At 32.1% G+C, this 19,454-nt stretch overlaps 1 protein-coding gene across 1 annotated transcript; it reads left to right on the top strand.

Annotated features, from left to right (window-relative positions):
- The first annotated feature begins 15,942 nt into the window (after positions 1 to 15,942).
- Positions 15,943 to 19,005, top strand: LOC133193115 (uncharacterized). Its single transcript, XM_061329089.1, has 3 exons — positions 15,943 to 16,198; positions 16,490 to 16,741; positions 18,845 to 19,005. The coding sequence occupies exons 1-3, from the start codon at positions 15,943 to 15,945 to the stop codon at positions 19,003 to 19,005; spliced, it is 669 nt and encodes a 222-aa protein (XP_061185073.1).
- The last annotated feature ends 449 nt before the right edge of the window (positions 19,006 to 19,454 follow it).

Raw genomic sequence — 19,454 nt, 5'->3', positions numbered from 1 at the left:
TAACGCCGACGAAATGTTAAGCAAACAGTGTAATACTTGTATAAGGAAACTAGGAAGAAATAGTTTATGTAAAGATGTGCGCGTGTTGCCGATTTGACTGCTAAGCAACATAATGAGGACTAAATAAAAACAGAATAAAACAATGTTGACTTGTAAACCTTCACGAAGATTTATTGGTTGATTTGAACATATTTTATTGTTTAGATATTACAACAAAAGGATCGGACACAAGTTCTTAAAACTTAGAACGTCCTCTCCTTTATAACAATTCATTACACAAAATAATGTTAAAAATTAAACTACACTGGAACCAAAGGTCAATACGATTATCTTACATAGGTTGTGCATGTACAAAATTGAGTTGATGTAGTATGTACAAATGAATTAAATATATAAATTCAAAAGCGACCAGATCTCTTAATAAACAATTGCACATTTAAAAATAAACTTTCATTTTCAGAAATGCTAAGCGAATCGTCTCCCCATAACAGTACGTGAGTGTCTACAATACGTAAATTAATCATTCTAAAAACAGCATTAAACAAATCGTTTCTTGGGACAGTGTATTTCGTACAAGAAAAAAAGTAATGATATGCGTCTTCTATTTTTCCACAAGTGCATAATGGACTGTCAATGATGTTGCACCTAAATAAATCTTTATTCAGAACGCAATTGTGTCTTAATCTAGTATGAATTACATTCCAGTAACGATCACCAAAAGAAAAAAGACAGGAGTAGGTGTTTTTTGAGAGTTTATACAATTTTTGAAGTAACCTATAGTAGTGGATTGTCTTGTTTCAAGAGGTAAAGAGTTCCATTCCCTTATTGCCATTGGGACAAAAGATGATTTATAAATATTTAATCTACACTTAGGGATGCAATAATTTTGTGATTGTCTTGTTACGTAATTTGATTCATGTGATCGAATGTTTCTTTCAGATACTCGGGTACCATATTATGAAAAATTTTGTACATAGTTGTTCTTACTTTGAACATTCTTCTAATAGCAAGTGGTTCCCATCCAGTTTCAAAATAGAGGGAATCTCGCGATGCTAAAGAAGTTAATCCAGTGACTATTCTTGCTGCTGCTAACTGTAATTTTCTAGTTTTTCGGAATCTTGACTAGAACACCCACACCAAACTTCAGTTGCGTATGCTAACTGAGGTCTTATAAAAGTAGTATATAAAAGAGTTAAAGTTTTAGCACTTACCCTGAACTGCAATTTTTTAAGTAGACCTAATTTTTTATATGCATTGGCAACGATAGAATCAATGTACGCTGACCATGTAAGGTCGTGTGAAAAGAGAATACCTAGTAAGTGGCTGTGTGATGATACAAAATCTAAATAACAGTCTTGAAATTTAAGCCTTGGTAGTTCGACATTTTTCTTAGTACTAAAAAAGATAGCTTTGGTTTTCGAAGGATTAAATTTCAATAGCCACTGTTTAGACCACTGTTCAAGTTGATTTAAATCATAATTCAATCCTACTTGAATATCATGTATATTTTCAGAACAGTTCTGTAAAGAATTATCATCAGCATACAACCTGCTTAAACTCGACATATTTTCAGCAACATCATTGACATATATCAAAATAAAAGTGGTCCCAATACAGACCCCAGAGGGACTCCAGCATGTAAAGGTTTAAAATTAGACATAGTATTCCTATGCACTACCCTTTGTGTCCTTAAATCTAAATAACTTTGAAACCATAACAATAATTTATCGCTAACACCATAAGTTTGTAACTTAAATAGAAGACCTTTATGCCATACCCGATCAAATGCCTTAGACAAATCACAAAAAACCATACAACAGTGTTTTCCTTCATCTATAGCTTTCGATATATAATTGTATGTCTCAATAAGTTGAATGACCTGGTAAAAAACCAGCCTGATATTTATAAAAAAGATTGTTTGAATGAAAATAATTATAAACATATTTAAAAATGACTCGCTCCATAATTTTACCTACGCAGCTTAAAAATGATACAGGTCTATAATTTGATAATAATGATGGGTCACCTTTTTTAAATAAAGGAAGTACATTAGCTACTTTCCACTGTTTAGGAAATACACATTCTCTTAAAGATCTATTAAACAGAATACACAAGGGAAATGAGACGCTAAAAATAGTAGCTTTTAACATTTTATGACCAATATTGTCAGGTCCTATGGCTTTGTTCACAGGGAGAATAGAAATTATATCAATAATGTCTTGCTCAACTATTTCAATACTATGAAGAACACTATTACACAATAAAGAAAAATCTGTTAATGCAGGTTCGACATCATGCGACGACGAAATCGAAGCAAAATAGTTGTTTAACGCCTCAACTTTGTCAATATCGCTATATGAAATATGCACATCGCCATTTTCTGTAATATCCTGCAGCGGTGGTATTTCGGATCTGACCTTTGTTTTGAAAACATCTTTTAATAGTCTCCAATAAATTTTTGAACTTTTGATACTTGCTTCGATAAGATTGGTCTCTTTATTGTTATAATAGTTTGCCATCGCTACTTTTTCATATTGTTAACTTTGTTGCGTAGTTTTTTAAACTTATCCAAATCTGAATCTTTTTTTGTTTTGTGGGCTTTATTTCTTGCGCGATTTCGCATACGAACTGTTTTCCGCAGTGCAGAATCGAACCAGGGCTTATCTTTAGGCCTTATAGTTACTGTTTTTTGGGAATGCATTGTTTTACATGGTTTAAAAAACTCGTTGAAAAATTACTCTCCTCCTGGTCTATGTCTTTGGCGTCATTAATAAGCGTATTCCAATCTGTGTTGCGTATAAGTGTGTTTAGTGTTTCAAAATCTGCATTTTTGTATAGCCATATTTTCCTATCATATGATTGTTTTTGAATTGTATGTGATTTAAGATAGATGTATGTACCTTTGTGGTCGCTGAGAGAGTGTTCAACGTCTATTGTCCCAGAGTCCAATACATCGTCGTGTAGACTTTCACTAACAAGAATTGGGTCTATGAGAGATTCCGTGTTTTTCGTGACTCTAGTTGCGTCGCATACTGTGTTTTGAAAGGAGTATTTTAAGAGAATTTCATTGACTACATGTGTGATTTGGAGATTTAGAAAGTTTACATTTAAGTCACCTAAGATTAAAATTCTATCGGATATATCAACAGCCTTTTCAAGGGACCATTCAAACTTTTTCCAAAATGAATTATCGGAGTAAGGAGGACGGTACACACAGCAGAGGAGAATATTGCAGGTAGGATCGCTGATTTCTACCCATATACATTCAAGGTTCAAAGGTTCAAGATCAGGGCGTCTATTAACGCGCAACAAGTCAGATGCATATATAATTACACCGCCCCCATGTGAGTTTCTATCTTTCCGAAAAATTGAGTTGAATCCGTCAATGGAAATATCTTCGTTTAAAATGTTAACATCGAGATGGGTTTCAGTGAAACATAAAATATCAAAATCTGAAACAATGCTCAGAAACTTATCAAACTTGTTTCTTATACTCCTTACATTTAAATGAAAAATGTCCAGTGTGGATTGGCTAATTTGAGATGGCCCCGGATTTGTCTCTATGTCACCTGACAACAATATAAGTAAGTACATAATTTGTAACACATAATTCAAAAAATAAATAACTTCTATTGCGCCTTTTGACAGTAAACATTTGGTATTTTTTAAAATATACTTCAGACACTCAATCAAAAAATTATTAAATCGTAGTACAGAAAATAGCAGTGATTTTGATGTACATCTACATTTACAATAGAAAAGTCCAATTGCGGCTCGATATTGTTCAATTGTATTACCCATTGTCAAGAGATAAAGAGAAGTGTTGAGCGTTGTTTGAATCAGCCGCAAGGAGACATATGATAAATAAACATGCACAATTTTTTGTTTGACCTTTGATTATAAGTAAAAACGAAAAAACATTGAGAAAAAGTTTCGGTAAAAAGAAAACAGAAAACAAAAAAGAATGGTACGAGTCGCAAGGCAAAATGAAAGGCCTGTTGACAGATACTCGGTCCATTGTTGAAAAAATTATGTACATTGATACATATACTGCTACGTGTAAGAGCAGCATGATTATAAGACAGTTAGAAGGAAAAATATAAGGGGAACAATTTATAACATATCATGCATTAATAATTTACGGAACCTTTCTTGCATTAAGAATGCAATATTTTTAATTTTATGCTTTAAGAATACATTTTATAAAGAAATACATTAACAGCAGATAAAAAAAAACTGTATCTATCAAAAAGAGAACCCCCCCCCCCAAAAAAAAAAAAAAAAAAAAAACAGAAACCGCACAAGTATAATCATTTTTAATATTCAGATCCTGAACCTGAAGATTTATTAATACTTGAGATTAATATACTATATTTTCTTTCTTGGGCTGTTGAATTATTTATCATGGAAATAGCAGAAAAATTACGGGCAATTATTTTTAGTATTCCTTTTAAACTAACACAACAGTGCTGTGGATATTTTTTTCCTCTAAAAACGTTTTGCGTGGTAGTTAAAATCATATATAAACAAGTAAAGAATGGTGTAAAGCATCAAACGTCCGTAAAAAAATACTGAAGCATTTTTAAAGTATTTCAACAATAATACAAAATACTTTTTGGGTTTAATGACATATTTTTAATCCGAAGAAGAAAGGTATAATGTTTTTATTTTAAAAATGTAATACATGTATTTACAAATCAGATATACATATTGTGAGATCAATACAAATTTTTGTTGCAAATACATTATAAATTATGTATATGAAAATCAAAGATAAAAGGATAGCACCGAATGTTTTTTTATCATCAAACAAAGAAGACAAAAATAATATCTTTATACTCAAAATATATATTTACCAATTATCTCTGAGAAAAGGACGTTTACTCTTGGGGTGCTAATTTCATTAGCATAGAGTTTTGTCACATGACGTTGTTACAAACATGATGCCGATATGTTGCACACCGCGATGAATGTGCAGTATTAAAAATGTATTATACACAGCTGTAGCATATGCAAAGCAAAATGTAACATATAGTCTAAGTCTAAGTTTTATTTATCATTAATAAATACTGGACGCTCGTAGCGATTGTGTAAATATCTTACACACTCCATTAATGTATTTCTTTTAAAATCCTTTATGTACAATCGTAAATTTATAAATCGCTTATGAATATGAAAAAAAAAACAGATATACTAAAACAATTTAGTGAGAAGACTAGTATTCGATATTTTTGAGATGTTTTATTCATAACTTTAATAAATAATTATGTTATCAATAAGGAAATATTTATCGACGCAATAAACAAATAACATCTTTATTTTAGTGCATTTTCTAAAATTAAAGCCCTGTCACTAACAGCCAATTTTCAATTTGAAACCCTCGTAAACACAGAATGAATTTATTATTAAAAAATTATCACCAGAACATTTTAGCTGCCGATGTTGCACATAAATGAGAGAATTTCAGCGGCATTTTCAAGTATTCAAAATTATTTAAAAATATACATTTTCCAGCAAATGTATAGATACATTTTTAGTGTAAATTTGGTCGGAAAACTCGTCGACCATCCCCCATCCAGTAAATTGCGATTTATACGCAAAGCTACCTCTTATAGACTCCTATAAGGAGATGGAGAAAGAAAATATTTTTCCATGTTTTTTTTTTCTTTTTTTTTTTTTTTTGTTAGGTTTGAGAAATACAATGCTGTTTGGAGTAAACATCTGCCATTAAATTTGTATATACATGTATTGTGTTTTTTCTTTCTTTCTTTTTTTTACGAAACGGGGAAATGTTTTCTTGCAATTCCATGTATGTGAAATTGATTGATCTTTTGACAAACGAAGAAAATGTAAAATGCTTAAAATAAAAAGGCATAAGACAATGTTGAATTTCATATCCCAACGGGAAATTTTCATGACTCACATGTTTGATTATGTATCAAACAACTGTGCTCGCCCTAGCGCAGCCGCACTTGCTTAAATTCCAATACAAAAGGCAATTTAAATTCAAAATAATTCTGATGAATTTCAAATTGCAATATGCTTAGCGCTTCCCGGTACTTTCAGTACTTTGATTCATTTATATAATCCATACATCAGGACCGTATTGTTGGTCAATTTGACGCTTTATTATTAACGTCAAAGAGCCAGGTACGTTAGTAGTGAAAATCGGTCCTTCTTTGAAAATTTAAAATAATTATAAAGAAATGACTTGAGGATGTACACTTTATAAATATATCAACAATTTTTATCTATCTTTTATAGTTTAGTTGCAGTAGCCCTCTAAAAATGGAATGTATTTTATTGCATTTAACCGCTTTGAGCACTATGACGTCATTATTGCTGTCAATTTAGAACATTTAAATAACAACTTTAATGTATCAATGTATTGTTATACGTAAAAAATCTTATATTAAAATGTTTACACTGCATAGTTTATTTACTTCAAAGAAAATATTGCACAAAAAGAATGTTTTAAAGAATAAATGATCTCCATAGTATCGATATACCTGAATATCATAACTGCAATCAAAATTTCTTGCATAATGTGCAGTCTGTTTTTCTTCACAAAAAATTTATTTATTCAGGAATGTTTTAAAAAAAATAGATAGCGAATGCAAAAAGATCCTTGAAATGAAACTTTTATTAACAAACAAGAACAGTAAAGGAGGAAATACATATATAATTTACTTAAGCATTAATTTTGACCTAATTACACTAAGGTTCAAATTACAGTGAAAACTCTCTAATCTGACACCTGTGCAATCCGTCACACTGTGAATTCTGACGTTAAATTTCTTTCCAATTTTACTATTTTCCATGTTTTTTACACTGTGCAATCCGACACCCTGTCTATTCTGACACAAAATTCGTCTCCCGGTGCATGTCGGATTACACAGGTTTCACTGTATAATATTATAATACCGAAAATCGCCCTATTTGAGATTAATCAATACAATTTTAAAAAAAGTATTAAATTTTTCATGCAAAAGAGATCAATGGGCAGCAAAATAATAAAATGATAAAAAATATCACTAGGATGTAATGATAACTCAAGCACGAAGTATTGGGGGGATGGTGTCCCCTTTTATCCGAACATTACTATTTTCTATGGAAAATGTCCATTAAAGGGCTATTTCCTCCTCTCCCACACTTTTTGTTGCAGGGTTATGTGATGATGTATGAAAAAAATCGATGTGGAAGAAGTTGAGAAGTTGGACCTCACTCCCACGAAATAGGATTTTCAAGTTTGATTCTGCCCACTCCACCCCCCCCCCCCTACACACACACACACCGCATTTCAAAACCTATACCACGTGCCTGCAACTTAAGAAATATCTAGTAAAATTCATTGGCTTCAGAATCGTGAAGTTCTGAGTTACTCCAAGGTTTTGTTTAAAGTAAAAATATATTCTAGGTCGCTATTGCGCTGAGAAAGGGAGGAAGGGGGGATGAAAGTAAGCTACTGGTATAACTAATAACAACACAAAAAAATCAAAGTTGACCCTAAGGTTCCTTGTGAACTGTACGTCAAAGTTAATTTTTTTTTATTTGTCAAAACGTATACACTGGATCTAAATTATTTTTTTTGAGTCAGAGTTCAGGCTCTAGGTGACATGCCTTCATCATTTCCATCTGCATTTTCTTTTAGTTTACGATGACCTTGCAAATTGATCTTTGAATTTGAACCACAGACAAAGGTGTCAACTAACAAAGGATAAATTAAAATTATCTTCCTAACTTACCAACAGGGAACTTGCAAAGTCATACAAAACAGCTGATGTAAATTCAATTAATAGTAGTGATAAAATTTAATTTCATTTGTCTATTGGGAATTCAGACAATTCTTTTCTTCCAAAACTTTGTGAAATATGAGATAAATTACTTTGTCAACTGAGCTAAAAAATATTTTGATTATTCCCAGTAATTTTAATAATCATGAATTATGTCTCTGACGCCGTTTTTACCATATCAACACATAACTTTATGATTGGACGCTGTTCCGTTTTCATGGGCACTACTTGTGATTTTTCTGAACATATCCATCATCCCTCCAAGATATCAGAAAAAGAAGACGGTCGACTCCTCTCATACACGACATATTTAATTTTTATTAAGCTTTGACTTGGTTTATAATAGATAGGTAGATTTTTCAACCCTTCATAAAAAGATTGTAACATTTCAACCCTGGGCCATACGCACTATCTGCGACCTTAAAGATGGCGATTTTTTTTTTAATTTTTTATTTATTTTTTTTTTTGTTTTTTGTTTTTTTTTTTTTTTTTACAAAAAAGTTATTACGTTGGGTTGTCTTAAGTTGGATGCAAAGTACAGCGATAAGAGACCAGTGTCTCGAAACGCGGGGTTATTCAAAATGACTGTAAGCATAAGGTTAAACAAATTTGACTTTTAATAACGCATCAACCAGGGTTATGTTGAATTCATTCCCCTCGTGGTTTCAGCTTTAGAACTTGACAGTTGATCATTTGGGGACAAACAACAACAAGAAATAAAGATCTGAAAATAATTCTCCTGAGTCTTTACATTGTAACGCTAAATAGTTTCTATATCCAAAAGACAAAACTGTACGTATATATAAATTAACGTATTCAAAATTTAGCGCAATGACTTCCTATGGCCTAGATGGCGTTACCATAAATTACCACTACAGATTAAAGGGGCCTTACCGCATTGTATTCAGTTATGATTTATTTACGGTATTCATGAATTAGCGCATTGTTGTCTGCGCCAAAGCCGCTAAACTATGAAGCCCGCTTTTTAAAGTACACATACAGTATCTTCCTGGTACGTACGTCACCTGAGTTGGTGAAGGGGGGATTTCAGAGGCAAGGGTCGGGGGGAGGGTGCCTTTAGATCCCAAGTATATGTAGTTCAACTTCCCGATTTCCGAGATTTTAAGTATGATATATAAGCTTATAAATAGGCTAAGTGGGACCCCCCCCCCCCCCACACACACACACACGAACATCTTATTATTATACCTCATTATAATTATTCTACACAACGCGTTATCTGATTGATTCTAATTTGTCAAGTAACGGGGCCATAAAACTTCATATTTCCCTGTCGTCGTCATGCTTTTCATCATATTTAACGTCATAGGAACACCACGTGTATTTTCTCGCAATACTTATAAATCGTTCGTGGACGAAAACTCCCGAGAACAGTAGACATCACAAAATTTAAAATAGTCACGTTCAATGCAATGACAAACAACAAGATTTTTATTATTTATATTATTTGATTAAGTAAGAATCAATGAACTGGCAAATATTTTGGAGAGTTTTTCCTGTCACAAAAGGGAGGGTGTAAAAATAGCTGAGTTAGAAAAAAAATACAGGTATATAAAATAAATTTTAAGTCATATTTGGCGTATTTTTTGATAAGTTCAGGTAACCAAAATTAAAAAAAATCTATTTGTTTTATAACTCTATATCAAGATAGGACTTTCCTGTAAATTACACAATTTAAATCAATCGCGTTTCAAAGATACTAAAAATTTAAAGCAATAATCGATTTATTTACCGACCCCACATTTAAATAACAGACTTTAAAGTCAAATTAACTATAGAAACGTGAGGTTATTTAAGTTCAAAATCGGTGAAAATTTTAATTCGAACTTAAATAACATTTATCAAATTTATTTACACTCAGTTTTGTATTATTATTTTTCAAGCTCAGATACGCCATATATAGCTTTAGAAAATAATTTCAGTATCTTAGAATTTCATAAAATTATATGAAGCTGTCCCATTCAGAAGTTTTCATTATATACACGTAATGAATATCATTTAAGTCGAACATTATTTTATTTATTCTCATCTTAACTTCTCTAAGGAAAACTTAATAGTTATTTGTAATTTCCCCATTCTTCTTTCTCCCTCTTGAATTTAACCGCATTGTTTCACTGTTTTCAGGGACATAAATAACATATACTTATGCCCTACTGTTCTCAATTATAATTTCAATTATTTTTTGAGAAGACATAAAAACATATTAAATGGTTATGTTTTCTTTTTCGTTTCCCGGTGATGGTATATAAATTTAATTCATTGAAAGATTATCATACTTAAATTATACTAAGTATAAGTATGTACTAATTAAGCGTTTGGAGAAAGTAAGTGCTATTATATTAAAATAATTCATCTGTGTATTGAAACCACAGGCACTTGTTTCTGTAATAAATTTTTGACCCATAGTATAATAATAACACAAGGTATCCAACTCCATATTACACGGAGTACCCCCCTCCCTCAGAATCGCACTCATTTACAATTTCAGAGGACATGCACTGGCAAACTGTTACCTATGTCTTCTACGATAATTTATCTACACAACCATATATGACATGCGTGTCTTTATTTTCTTTTATCCCCGTAAACAGCGTCAAAACTCTGCTTGCCGAGTGGAAGAGTCGAACTCAACCATGAAATTTAGACGTTATATGTGTACATTTGCCTGTGTTTTGCTTGTTCCCGAATTGTTGCCTGGAATGAGAAACGAAAGTAAAAAAGGTGGTCGCGGATACGAATTTTTAACAACTGAGTTATTAAAATAACGCATTTTTGTCATTTAGATTTCTACAAAATAAACATGTATTCAATTGTTATTTATTTTCTACGAATATAATCAAAATACCAAGCTAATATTCCATTCCCCTCACGTCAAGATCCGTATAGCAGACGACCGATTATATCAGAATTTGTAAAAATTCAATGTGGCCACAGCCCACGGCCAGAAAGAAACCTGTATAAATCAATCCCTTTTATGTTATAGTATTTCTGGTTAAAATATCTTCGTGGCCGATGCTTGTGGCCACATCGAATTTTCCCAAAAACCGGGTGAAAAGTGAAGAAAATTGCTTGTTTTCCGGATACGGCATAGGTTTGGATATTACATAGCAGCATAAGACGCTTGGATCTGCCCAAACGTTTACAAATACAAGGACTTAGGATCATAAACTTTATAAATATACATGGTTAGTGTGGATACACAAACTTTATTTTTTCATTTTGCAGGGCCTGTTGACATTAGCTAACGTACCTAGCTCTTTGACGTCACCACAGGCACTTGGGGTATGGAACCCCCCCCCCCTTTCCATTTTTTTTCTTTTTAAATCTGGGGTCGAGTCACCTTTTTCCTATTTTTGTATTCTAATATGCACTGTATGTTATCAATAATGTAACTCTTTTGTCTCTATAAGCTGTTTTTAAATATATCGTTTTCGACTGATACATAAAAAGAGAGAAGGCTTGCAACTCTTTTCTCATCGTCTGCCTCACCTCGCTTAAACTTCGCCTGATTATTTATCGAAAGCATAAGAAAACATGGAATATGCATACATCAATAAATTCGTTATACATTCTTCTTCCTTTTCATATTTCCATTTAATTTTTATGTGTCCCCGATTTGTAAATATTTCGATTAAATCACCCGCATCTAGGGTAAATTTTGTTGATGTGCACCAGCTGGGACGGAAGTGCCCGGTATTTTCGGGTATCATCATTACGTGTAATGTCATTCGGAACATTAAATGCGAGAACGAATAAATCCCGAATTTTCTTTTCATATAACATGTAACGGTAAGTTCTGTGAATAACAAGATAACTGTAACTAGCAAATTTTAATGGATGAAGAATAACTTTTTACAGACGACCTAGACAGCCAAATTTCACAATATTGTTATTGCAAAGCTTGGAATTTTTTTTAAATGCAGAACATTTATAAAGTTAGAGTTACCGTTATTGCACTTCCGTCCCAGCTGGTGCACATCAACAAAATTTACCCTAGATGCGGGTGATTTAATCGAAATATTTACAAATCGGGGACACATAAAAATTAAATGGAAATATGAAAAGGAAGAAGAATGTATAACGAATTTATTGATGTATGCATATTCCATGTTTTCTTATGCTTTCGATAAATAATCAGGCGAAGTTTAAGCGAGGTGAGGCAGACGATGAGAAAAGAGTTGCAAGCCTTCTCTCTTTTTATGTATCAGTCGAAAACGATATATTTAAAAACAGCTTATAGAGACAAAAGAGTTACATTATTGATAACATACAGTGCATATTAGAATACAAAAATAGGAAAAAGGTGACTCGACCCCAGATTTAAAAAGAAAAAAAAATGGAAAGGGGGGGGGGGGGGGTCCATACCCCAAGTGCCTGTGGACGTCACGTTAAACGTTTAATTAAAATCGCAAGAGTCATCTTCCCCACTGTGTTATACGCCTTTAGGACATTCATGATATTTATTATTATTATTTTTTTTATCAAAATTTTCGATTTTATTATGCGTGAACAGTACTTCGCTTACTTTTTGCATGAACACGTTTTGGGGTAATTAAGGATAGTGTATTATGAAATATCAAGTTTTCTATACTAATGCCTCTTCTCCTTATAAAATAAGGAATATATATAGTCTGATGACGGATACTAGTAAATAATCAAGTATGTTTAAAAATGTAAAATTAAGAAAATGGAATTAAAGGGTTTTTTAAATCATCTTGCTTGGGAACTTTGGTACGTCTGCCTTGTGAGGATCAGATAAATATAAAACATTTCATTAGATTGAAAAGTCACACATTGGTTAAACTGTTAATCCGAGGAAGTGTTGAAATTCCCTTCTTGACAAATGAAATAATTTTTTTATGACCTTCAATTAAGAATTTGTCATTTTTTCTACAATTTTGGTATACTGTACATGTACATGCACATTAAATTGAGGTTGATTTCAACTGTACAAAATTAGTCTCAGGTTTATTGATTAAGTCGAAAATTTAAATTACCTGATAGGCATTCGAACAAGCGTTTACTCGTAAATTCTACATGATACATACTCAGCTGTGAGTATTTGGGCGGTTAGAAATACATGCATTTCGATCCAGTATTGGTGATTAAGTTGCAATTCTATGAAAATGGTAAAGAGAACACTGTTTAGTATAGGTTACAGATAGAAAGTATTTACTATATATAGATGTAATTTTTCTACTTTTGTCTATATTCTCAATTGTCTTAACTTTACAAGATATGTTATATTGGACAAGCAGCGTAGGAACTTTGCTATATTGCTTGCATTTTTGAAAGCTGATCTGTGAAGATTCGTTGGAAGGGAATATATCGTTAAACAGTGCAAAATATTTACACGTCGCAAAATTCACTTCGAATGACCTACATTTATTATGTAGCCTTATTATCCATACCTCATTTTCTACTTTAAAAAAATGTCCAAGCGTTGAACCCATGCACATTCATGTAATAAACACGACCTTATGGAATGGTTAACAAATATATTTCAACTATTTGTTTTAGTTTAGAAAATGAAAAAAAAATTACACGCGTGGTTCCGTCCAAAAAATCGAAAGACGATCTTAGTAAGTTGATAAATATAATAAATTAAGAACATTTATCTCACGCAGTTTTTAGCAATTAAGTAGCATTAATTAACATAGCGAGAATTAATCCGAACACGAACAGATTAAGGAAGATTTGATGCAATTGAATTGAAATCAGAAAAAAAAATGAGCACTTGAAAGAAAAACAAAATACAACTAACCTGACTTTATATAAGGAGGAGGAAGTTGAATTGTATGCAACAATCATACAGATACATGTCATATTAGTTTGAATTGCGCCTGAAAAAAATATTACGTAATTACATGTACGATATGCATACACTTTAATTTTCATTTACTATTCATGCAGATAGTTTTGAGTTTCAAAAACAATAATCATGTGTAGTTACTATCATTATCCATGCGATCCAAACAAATCAGATTTGTTTTTTTTTTTAGAGTACTTAGAGAGATTGAATGTTTAGTTAAATTTTCAAAAAAAATGAAAAGTAGTAAAATATCGAAACTGTGAACAGATAAAGGATAAAAATGAACCTTCTCAAAATTTCTTTGAAGAGTTTTTGCTTCCAAAAGGTTTTCAGCCCATTATCACCCCCTTACAGGAACAAATCCCTTTTCAAAAGGGATTGTCAATTAGAAGAGGATCCCTACCCCCCTGTGAAGAAATACGGTAAGGTTTGCTTTATTTTTCGCCCAGAATACTTCTGAATCGGAATTTTTGAGTGGGTAATAGCTCCCTCCCAAGGAGAAAAAGAACGAATTCTGAACCCCCCTGAGTTTTTATTTGCATCTCTCTGAGTACATGCATGCATGTGTTATTTATTGAGCCAATGTAGCTATTTTACTGAATTAAATGTAAAGACGTCAGCATTCTCAAATGTCTTGTTGCTATAAAAAAGATGGGTACCCAAATATATGTTACGTAAAGAATCTCAAAGTCTGTGTTTTGCTATGAATGAGTGCTTTCTTTAGAATTTTGTCGTTTTAAAACTTTTATTTATTAATAAATACAATAGACGATTTTAGCCTTCTTCAAAATGTATGAAGAGTAGAAGAAACTTGAATATGTTCAATAATGATATTTTGGTAGGTAATCAATCGATGGGGACACTATCACATGCATTGCTGTATATATATTTACCGATTACAGAAACCAAGAACAATTTCAGATCAAGAAGTGTATAAGTCAGAGTGTGAACATATCTTGATAAATTATGTTTTATTAAAAAAAAAAAAAAACACTGTTGGCATAATTATCGTCCTTAATTGTAAGTGCATATTTGTATTGCATGAAGCAAATGTGTTTAATATATTTTGTTGAAACTAACGTTTTCTAAAAAGAAAAAAAAAAACAGCATGATATGTAATATGGAAATGTAAATTTAGAGAGCTATAACCATCCTATCACGTTCAAAGAGTTACTTCAAAGAGTCAATAACATTGACAAGCAAATAATATACTTCACCCCACCCTTTTCACTTTCATTGCAATTTTTTTGGAAAAAAAAAAACGTAAAAGTCCACAAACAGGCGAAAATGCACGAAAAGGGGTGTCTCTTTGATAGATTATAACTTTTAATCGTAGCGTATGTCGATCTATTAAACTTGGGAAATGAAGTCTGTCAGTGAACTTATAAGTCCAAACGCCCTTTAGAAGAATTGAAGTCGAAACATGAAATAAGATATATATATATATGTATATGTATATGTATATATATATATATATATATATATATATACTAAATTCCTATTTGTATTGTTTGAACACATCAAAAAACCATTCATTAGAATAATAACATTTTGAATGAATTTTGACGTGTGTTTGAGGAAGGAACTTGCAGTACTTAAAAAAGATTTTAAACAAAGTTATTAATAACACTAAAAAATAATTAAGTGCAAAATATTTTCAGATTTGTTTGATTGTTATGCATTGATAACTTCCTCATGCAGTTTAAACCATGGACGTCTTTAGTTCCCTCGTGTTTTAACTTCATGTTTTAAAGGAATGTAATGTATATGTGCTATTTAAATTTACATGTCTACCATTTCTCAGTGGGTCAACAAATATTCGTTAATTTAAATACCCCGACATTCTGGTTTTCTAAAGCTGAATATTTCCCCAGGGATTTTTATTTCTACTTCCTCCTTCGGAATGGCGCTACTTGGCTGGATATGTTGGATTTTTATATTCAGATTTATTTTGAGCTATGGTATGTTATGCTTTATTTTCTTATTTCTTTTTAAATTAGTGAAAAATGAAATTAAAAAAAAGATAAATGTACGTACCGTCTTTTTGTGCACAAGTTCTATTGTCAATGTATTATGATTTATACCGTTGTGTGATGATTAGCTGTGATTGAGAATTTGTACGAGTCATATAGATTTTTCTTAACTTTCTCAGACTTAACACAAGGAAAACAGTTTGAAATTAAAATACTTTACTATAAAGCAGCACACTTCGTTGTAGTTTAATTTAAGTTCGGAATGCTTATTTGTTGTATAGATTGATATTTATGGAAATTACTTAGAAATGTATTCATCTTTCTCTGACTAATAGTTCAGGCAATGATATATGCCACATTTATTACAGAGAACTTGAGTATAAAAAATACTACAAATGTCTCACAAAGCTCTACATACAATTACACAAAAGGAAACAAGCATATATATCGAAATGCAACAAATGCAAATGACGGGGAATTTGGGACGAGGGAGGCAGACTGCGCTCATACTGCTCCTGGGCACGATAAAGCGTGGTTTCAAGTTGACCTTGGTTCAACCTATAGCCTAAAATCTATAATAATTACATACAGAGATGAAGGTAAGAAATGATTAGATCAATTGTAATCACAATCTGAATGTTAATATAGCAGATTAATTATTCCACTATTCTGACACCTTTTTAAATTATATAACCACTAATTTTTTTTTTTAAATGTCACACTCATTAAAATATTATATATTTCCAAACAGTTTTGCTTTTAAATTATCTATATCTTTTTATTTAAAAAAAAAGTGATTACCGGTAAATGCTTTAAAATGAACAAAAAAAAAAAATAGCAATTATGTGATGACTAACAGTAATGTAAAACAAACTGGATTTTTTTTCAAGGGGAAACTTGGAAACCGTATAGATTCCGGCAGTTTTACCTAGATGTAGCTAACGTATCAGAATCAAATTCATTGAAAACAGGGAGGTTTCGGTGTTACACGGACAACACAACTAACAGTAGCGTACCTCCAAATGTCATTCACATTCCTTGTAAACAAGCAGCAAGATACGTAATTGTAGAAACCATTTACGATGCACCTGAAGATGAGATCACAGGAGCTATTCTAGAATTATGTGAAATAGAAATTTATGGTAGGACGCTTTGTGATACTTTTGTTGTAAAATAGGTCAATTTATACTCAAAGCAAAAATCTTCATACAAGGTAGATTAACATAATCCCTGAAATGAGAATGGAACTTTGTACGTATTAAAATAATAGGAAGGTGGAAGGTAATTCGTTTTAAGATTATTTCTGATAAATAACATACGTTTCTTAAAGACTCCAAATTTTACTGTTATTGCATTTCTGTGTCCTAGGGTGTCTGCTTCATACGTACGGTGAAGATTGTTTATCATGTGGTGGCTGCAGATTCTGCGATATTGACCTTGGATGTTGTAAGGTTTTTCTGTCTGATTCACAAGAAATAACTATTTTTTTATTGAATAAAATCAGTCCGTTAAATCTGACGCTTTTGGGCTTAGTGAAAATAATATTATATTAAATAGAATTCCTTCTGTAAATAAATCTTAATTTAATCTGTGAAACAAAGAGAATGAAATTTATATTTATCCACTTTCATATGACTCAAATGATAAATATCTACAATAGAAGTTTAATATGATATCAATTTGAAAGGACATAAAACTGAATTAGGATTTGTCTGTACAACTTTCCTAGAAATAACACTCGCTTTGAATCCATTTATGCATTTTTTTAATTTCCGTTTACCGGTACTAAACATTCTTTTAGTCCTTTTGCAAACAGAAATGCACTTTAACGTATAAGCCAATAAAGCTTGTTTTTTTTTTTTCGCAGTGAATTAACATATACGTCGATGATAAGAAATCTTGATTACGCTTTCGTTCGTATTCAAGGTTCCGCGCATAATGTCTTTTTGGACTTTTTTTCCCTCTAAAGAAAAAAAAAAACAGATGTGTTTGTTGTATTCCTGGAGGATAATTATTCATTAAAGCAACAACTTTATCGCAAAAAGTTTTTTTTTTTCCCGGAATGTTTTTGGAGACCACAACGCTCACCTGAGTCTGGCTCTCCTGTTCTTTAGCAGTCTTATGTAAGATTTTGATCACCCTATAAACTGGCCGGGACCATGTTTTAAACTAAAATAAATCTATGAGAGGAAGCTTTCATATAAATATGACTTATCATGGCTTTGCTATTCTTGAAAAGAAGGTTTTGAAACATTTTTTCTCATTAATTTTTTCTATGTAAAATTATGATTATTGTGTCCAAACCTACCTCTGGGGTTCAATATTTCAACGAACTTGAATCTACATCACCTGAGTATCCTTCCCTTTCAATATAATTTATCATGGCTTTCGTGTTCTTGAGAAAGAGATTTAAAAAATTCCTGTATAATCTTATGTAAAAAATTAACTTTTTTTGCCAAACTTTACTCCTAGGGACCTTGATTTGAAAGAAAAATTGAACAAACACTTATTTGCTGATATGCATCAATGTTAAAATGACCAATGATAACTTTGCTGTTTCTGTTTTCGAGAAGATTTATTAATCCCTTTTCTGTATGCTCTTTTTTTCCTGATTATGAAATGCCTCACCTAATTTTGGACTTTTCTGCCTTTTCTCTATTCATATACTTTTGGAAGGGGCTTGGTCCTCCATTTTAACAATTTAAAATTCCCTGAACGCCAGGATGCTTTGTACCACCTTTGATTAAAATTAAACCAGTGGTTCTTGAGAAGACGTTGAAAATGTTTAAAGTGTATATACAGACGGATGGACAGGAAGAGAGCAAACGCCGGTCAATGGGTGGTCAGAAAGCTCACTCGGGTTTTCAGCTCATGTGAGCATAAAAAATATATGACTGTACTTCATTCGAACAAAATGATTCTTTAAAATTATATTAATTTGAAGGAAAAAGGATTTCTTTAATTTATGCATGTCATTTTTTTTTCTCTCTGATTGTTTACAATATAGATTGTCCAACCGGGTATTATGGTTCCGCTTGTATTGAATGCGGCAAAAATTGCCGCGGCGACTCCTGTAATAGTGACGATGGTACATGTGACAAGGGATGTATTAATGGATATTACGGGAACATGTGTAATGTTGAATGCAGTGCAAACTGTCATGATGGCGCGTGCAGTCAAAATGGTAACTGCATGTATGGGTGCAAAAATGGATTTTATGGATCCTTTTGTAATTTGTCCTGCAGTCCTCAGTGCCTCAATAAACAGTGTGTTAAAAGTAATGGTGATTGTGATTATCGAGGGTGTGAAGCAGGCTATTACGGAAACAAATGTAATAGGACTTGTTTTAACTGTGTTGGAAAGAACTGTTCTCGTGAAGGAGGAATCTGCACCGAGGGCTGCATAGTTGGGTCCTATGGCAGTGACTGTACCCAACCTTGTCCTTCCAATTGTAAAAATGACATTTGTAATAGAGACAACGGGATCTGCACAGAAGGGTGTCAAAGCGGTTATTTTGGAAATAAATGCACAATGCCTTGCTTGATAACAGCTTACTGTTTGCATAACACTTGTCACCGACTGAATGGGACGTGTAATAAGGGATGTGTTGCTGGGTGGAAAGGGCCCCACTGTAATGGTAAAGTATTGGACTATTTTTATCTTCGAAAGCTAATATGAAATATTTGTGATGAAGAAAAATTTAGGTTGGTCACTTTATTTGATAGTCACGTGCAAAAGGCATCTAATGTGTACTGCATGGAGGTCATAAACACATTTTAATATCTTAAGGGCATACTTTAGTTAGAATTGAAAAAAATGAGTGATAAATTGTTTCTACACATCTTGTAATTTCTG

This window comes from Saccostrea echinata, unplaced genomic scaffold (assembly GCF_033153115.1).
Source record: "Saccostrea echinata isolate AGI-Se365-2 ecotype Australia unplaced genomic scaffold, CSIRO_AGI_Sech_v1 ptg000027l, whole genome shotgun sequence".
NCBI lineage: Eukaryota > Metazoa > Mollusca > Bivalvia > Ostreida > Ostreidae > Saccostrea > Saccostrea echinata.
The sequence above is the reverse complement of the archived record's forward strand: the minus strand, read 5'-3'. Positions and strand labels throughout refer to the sequence as shown.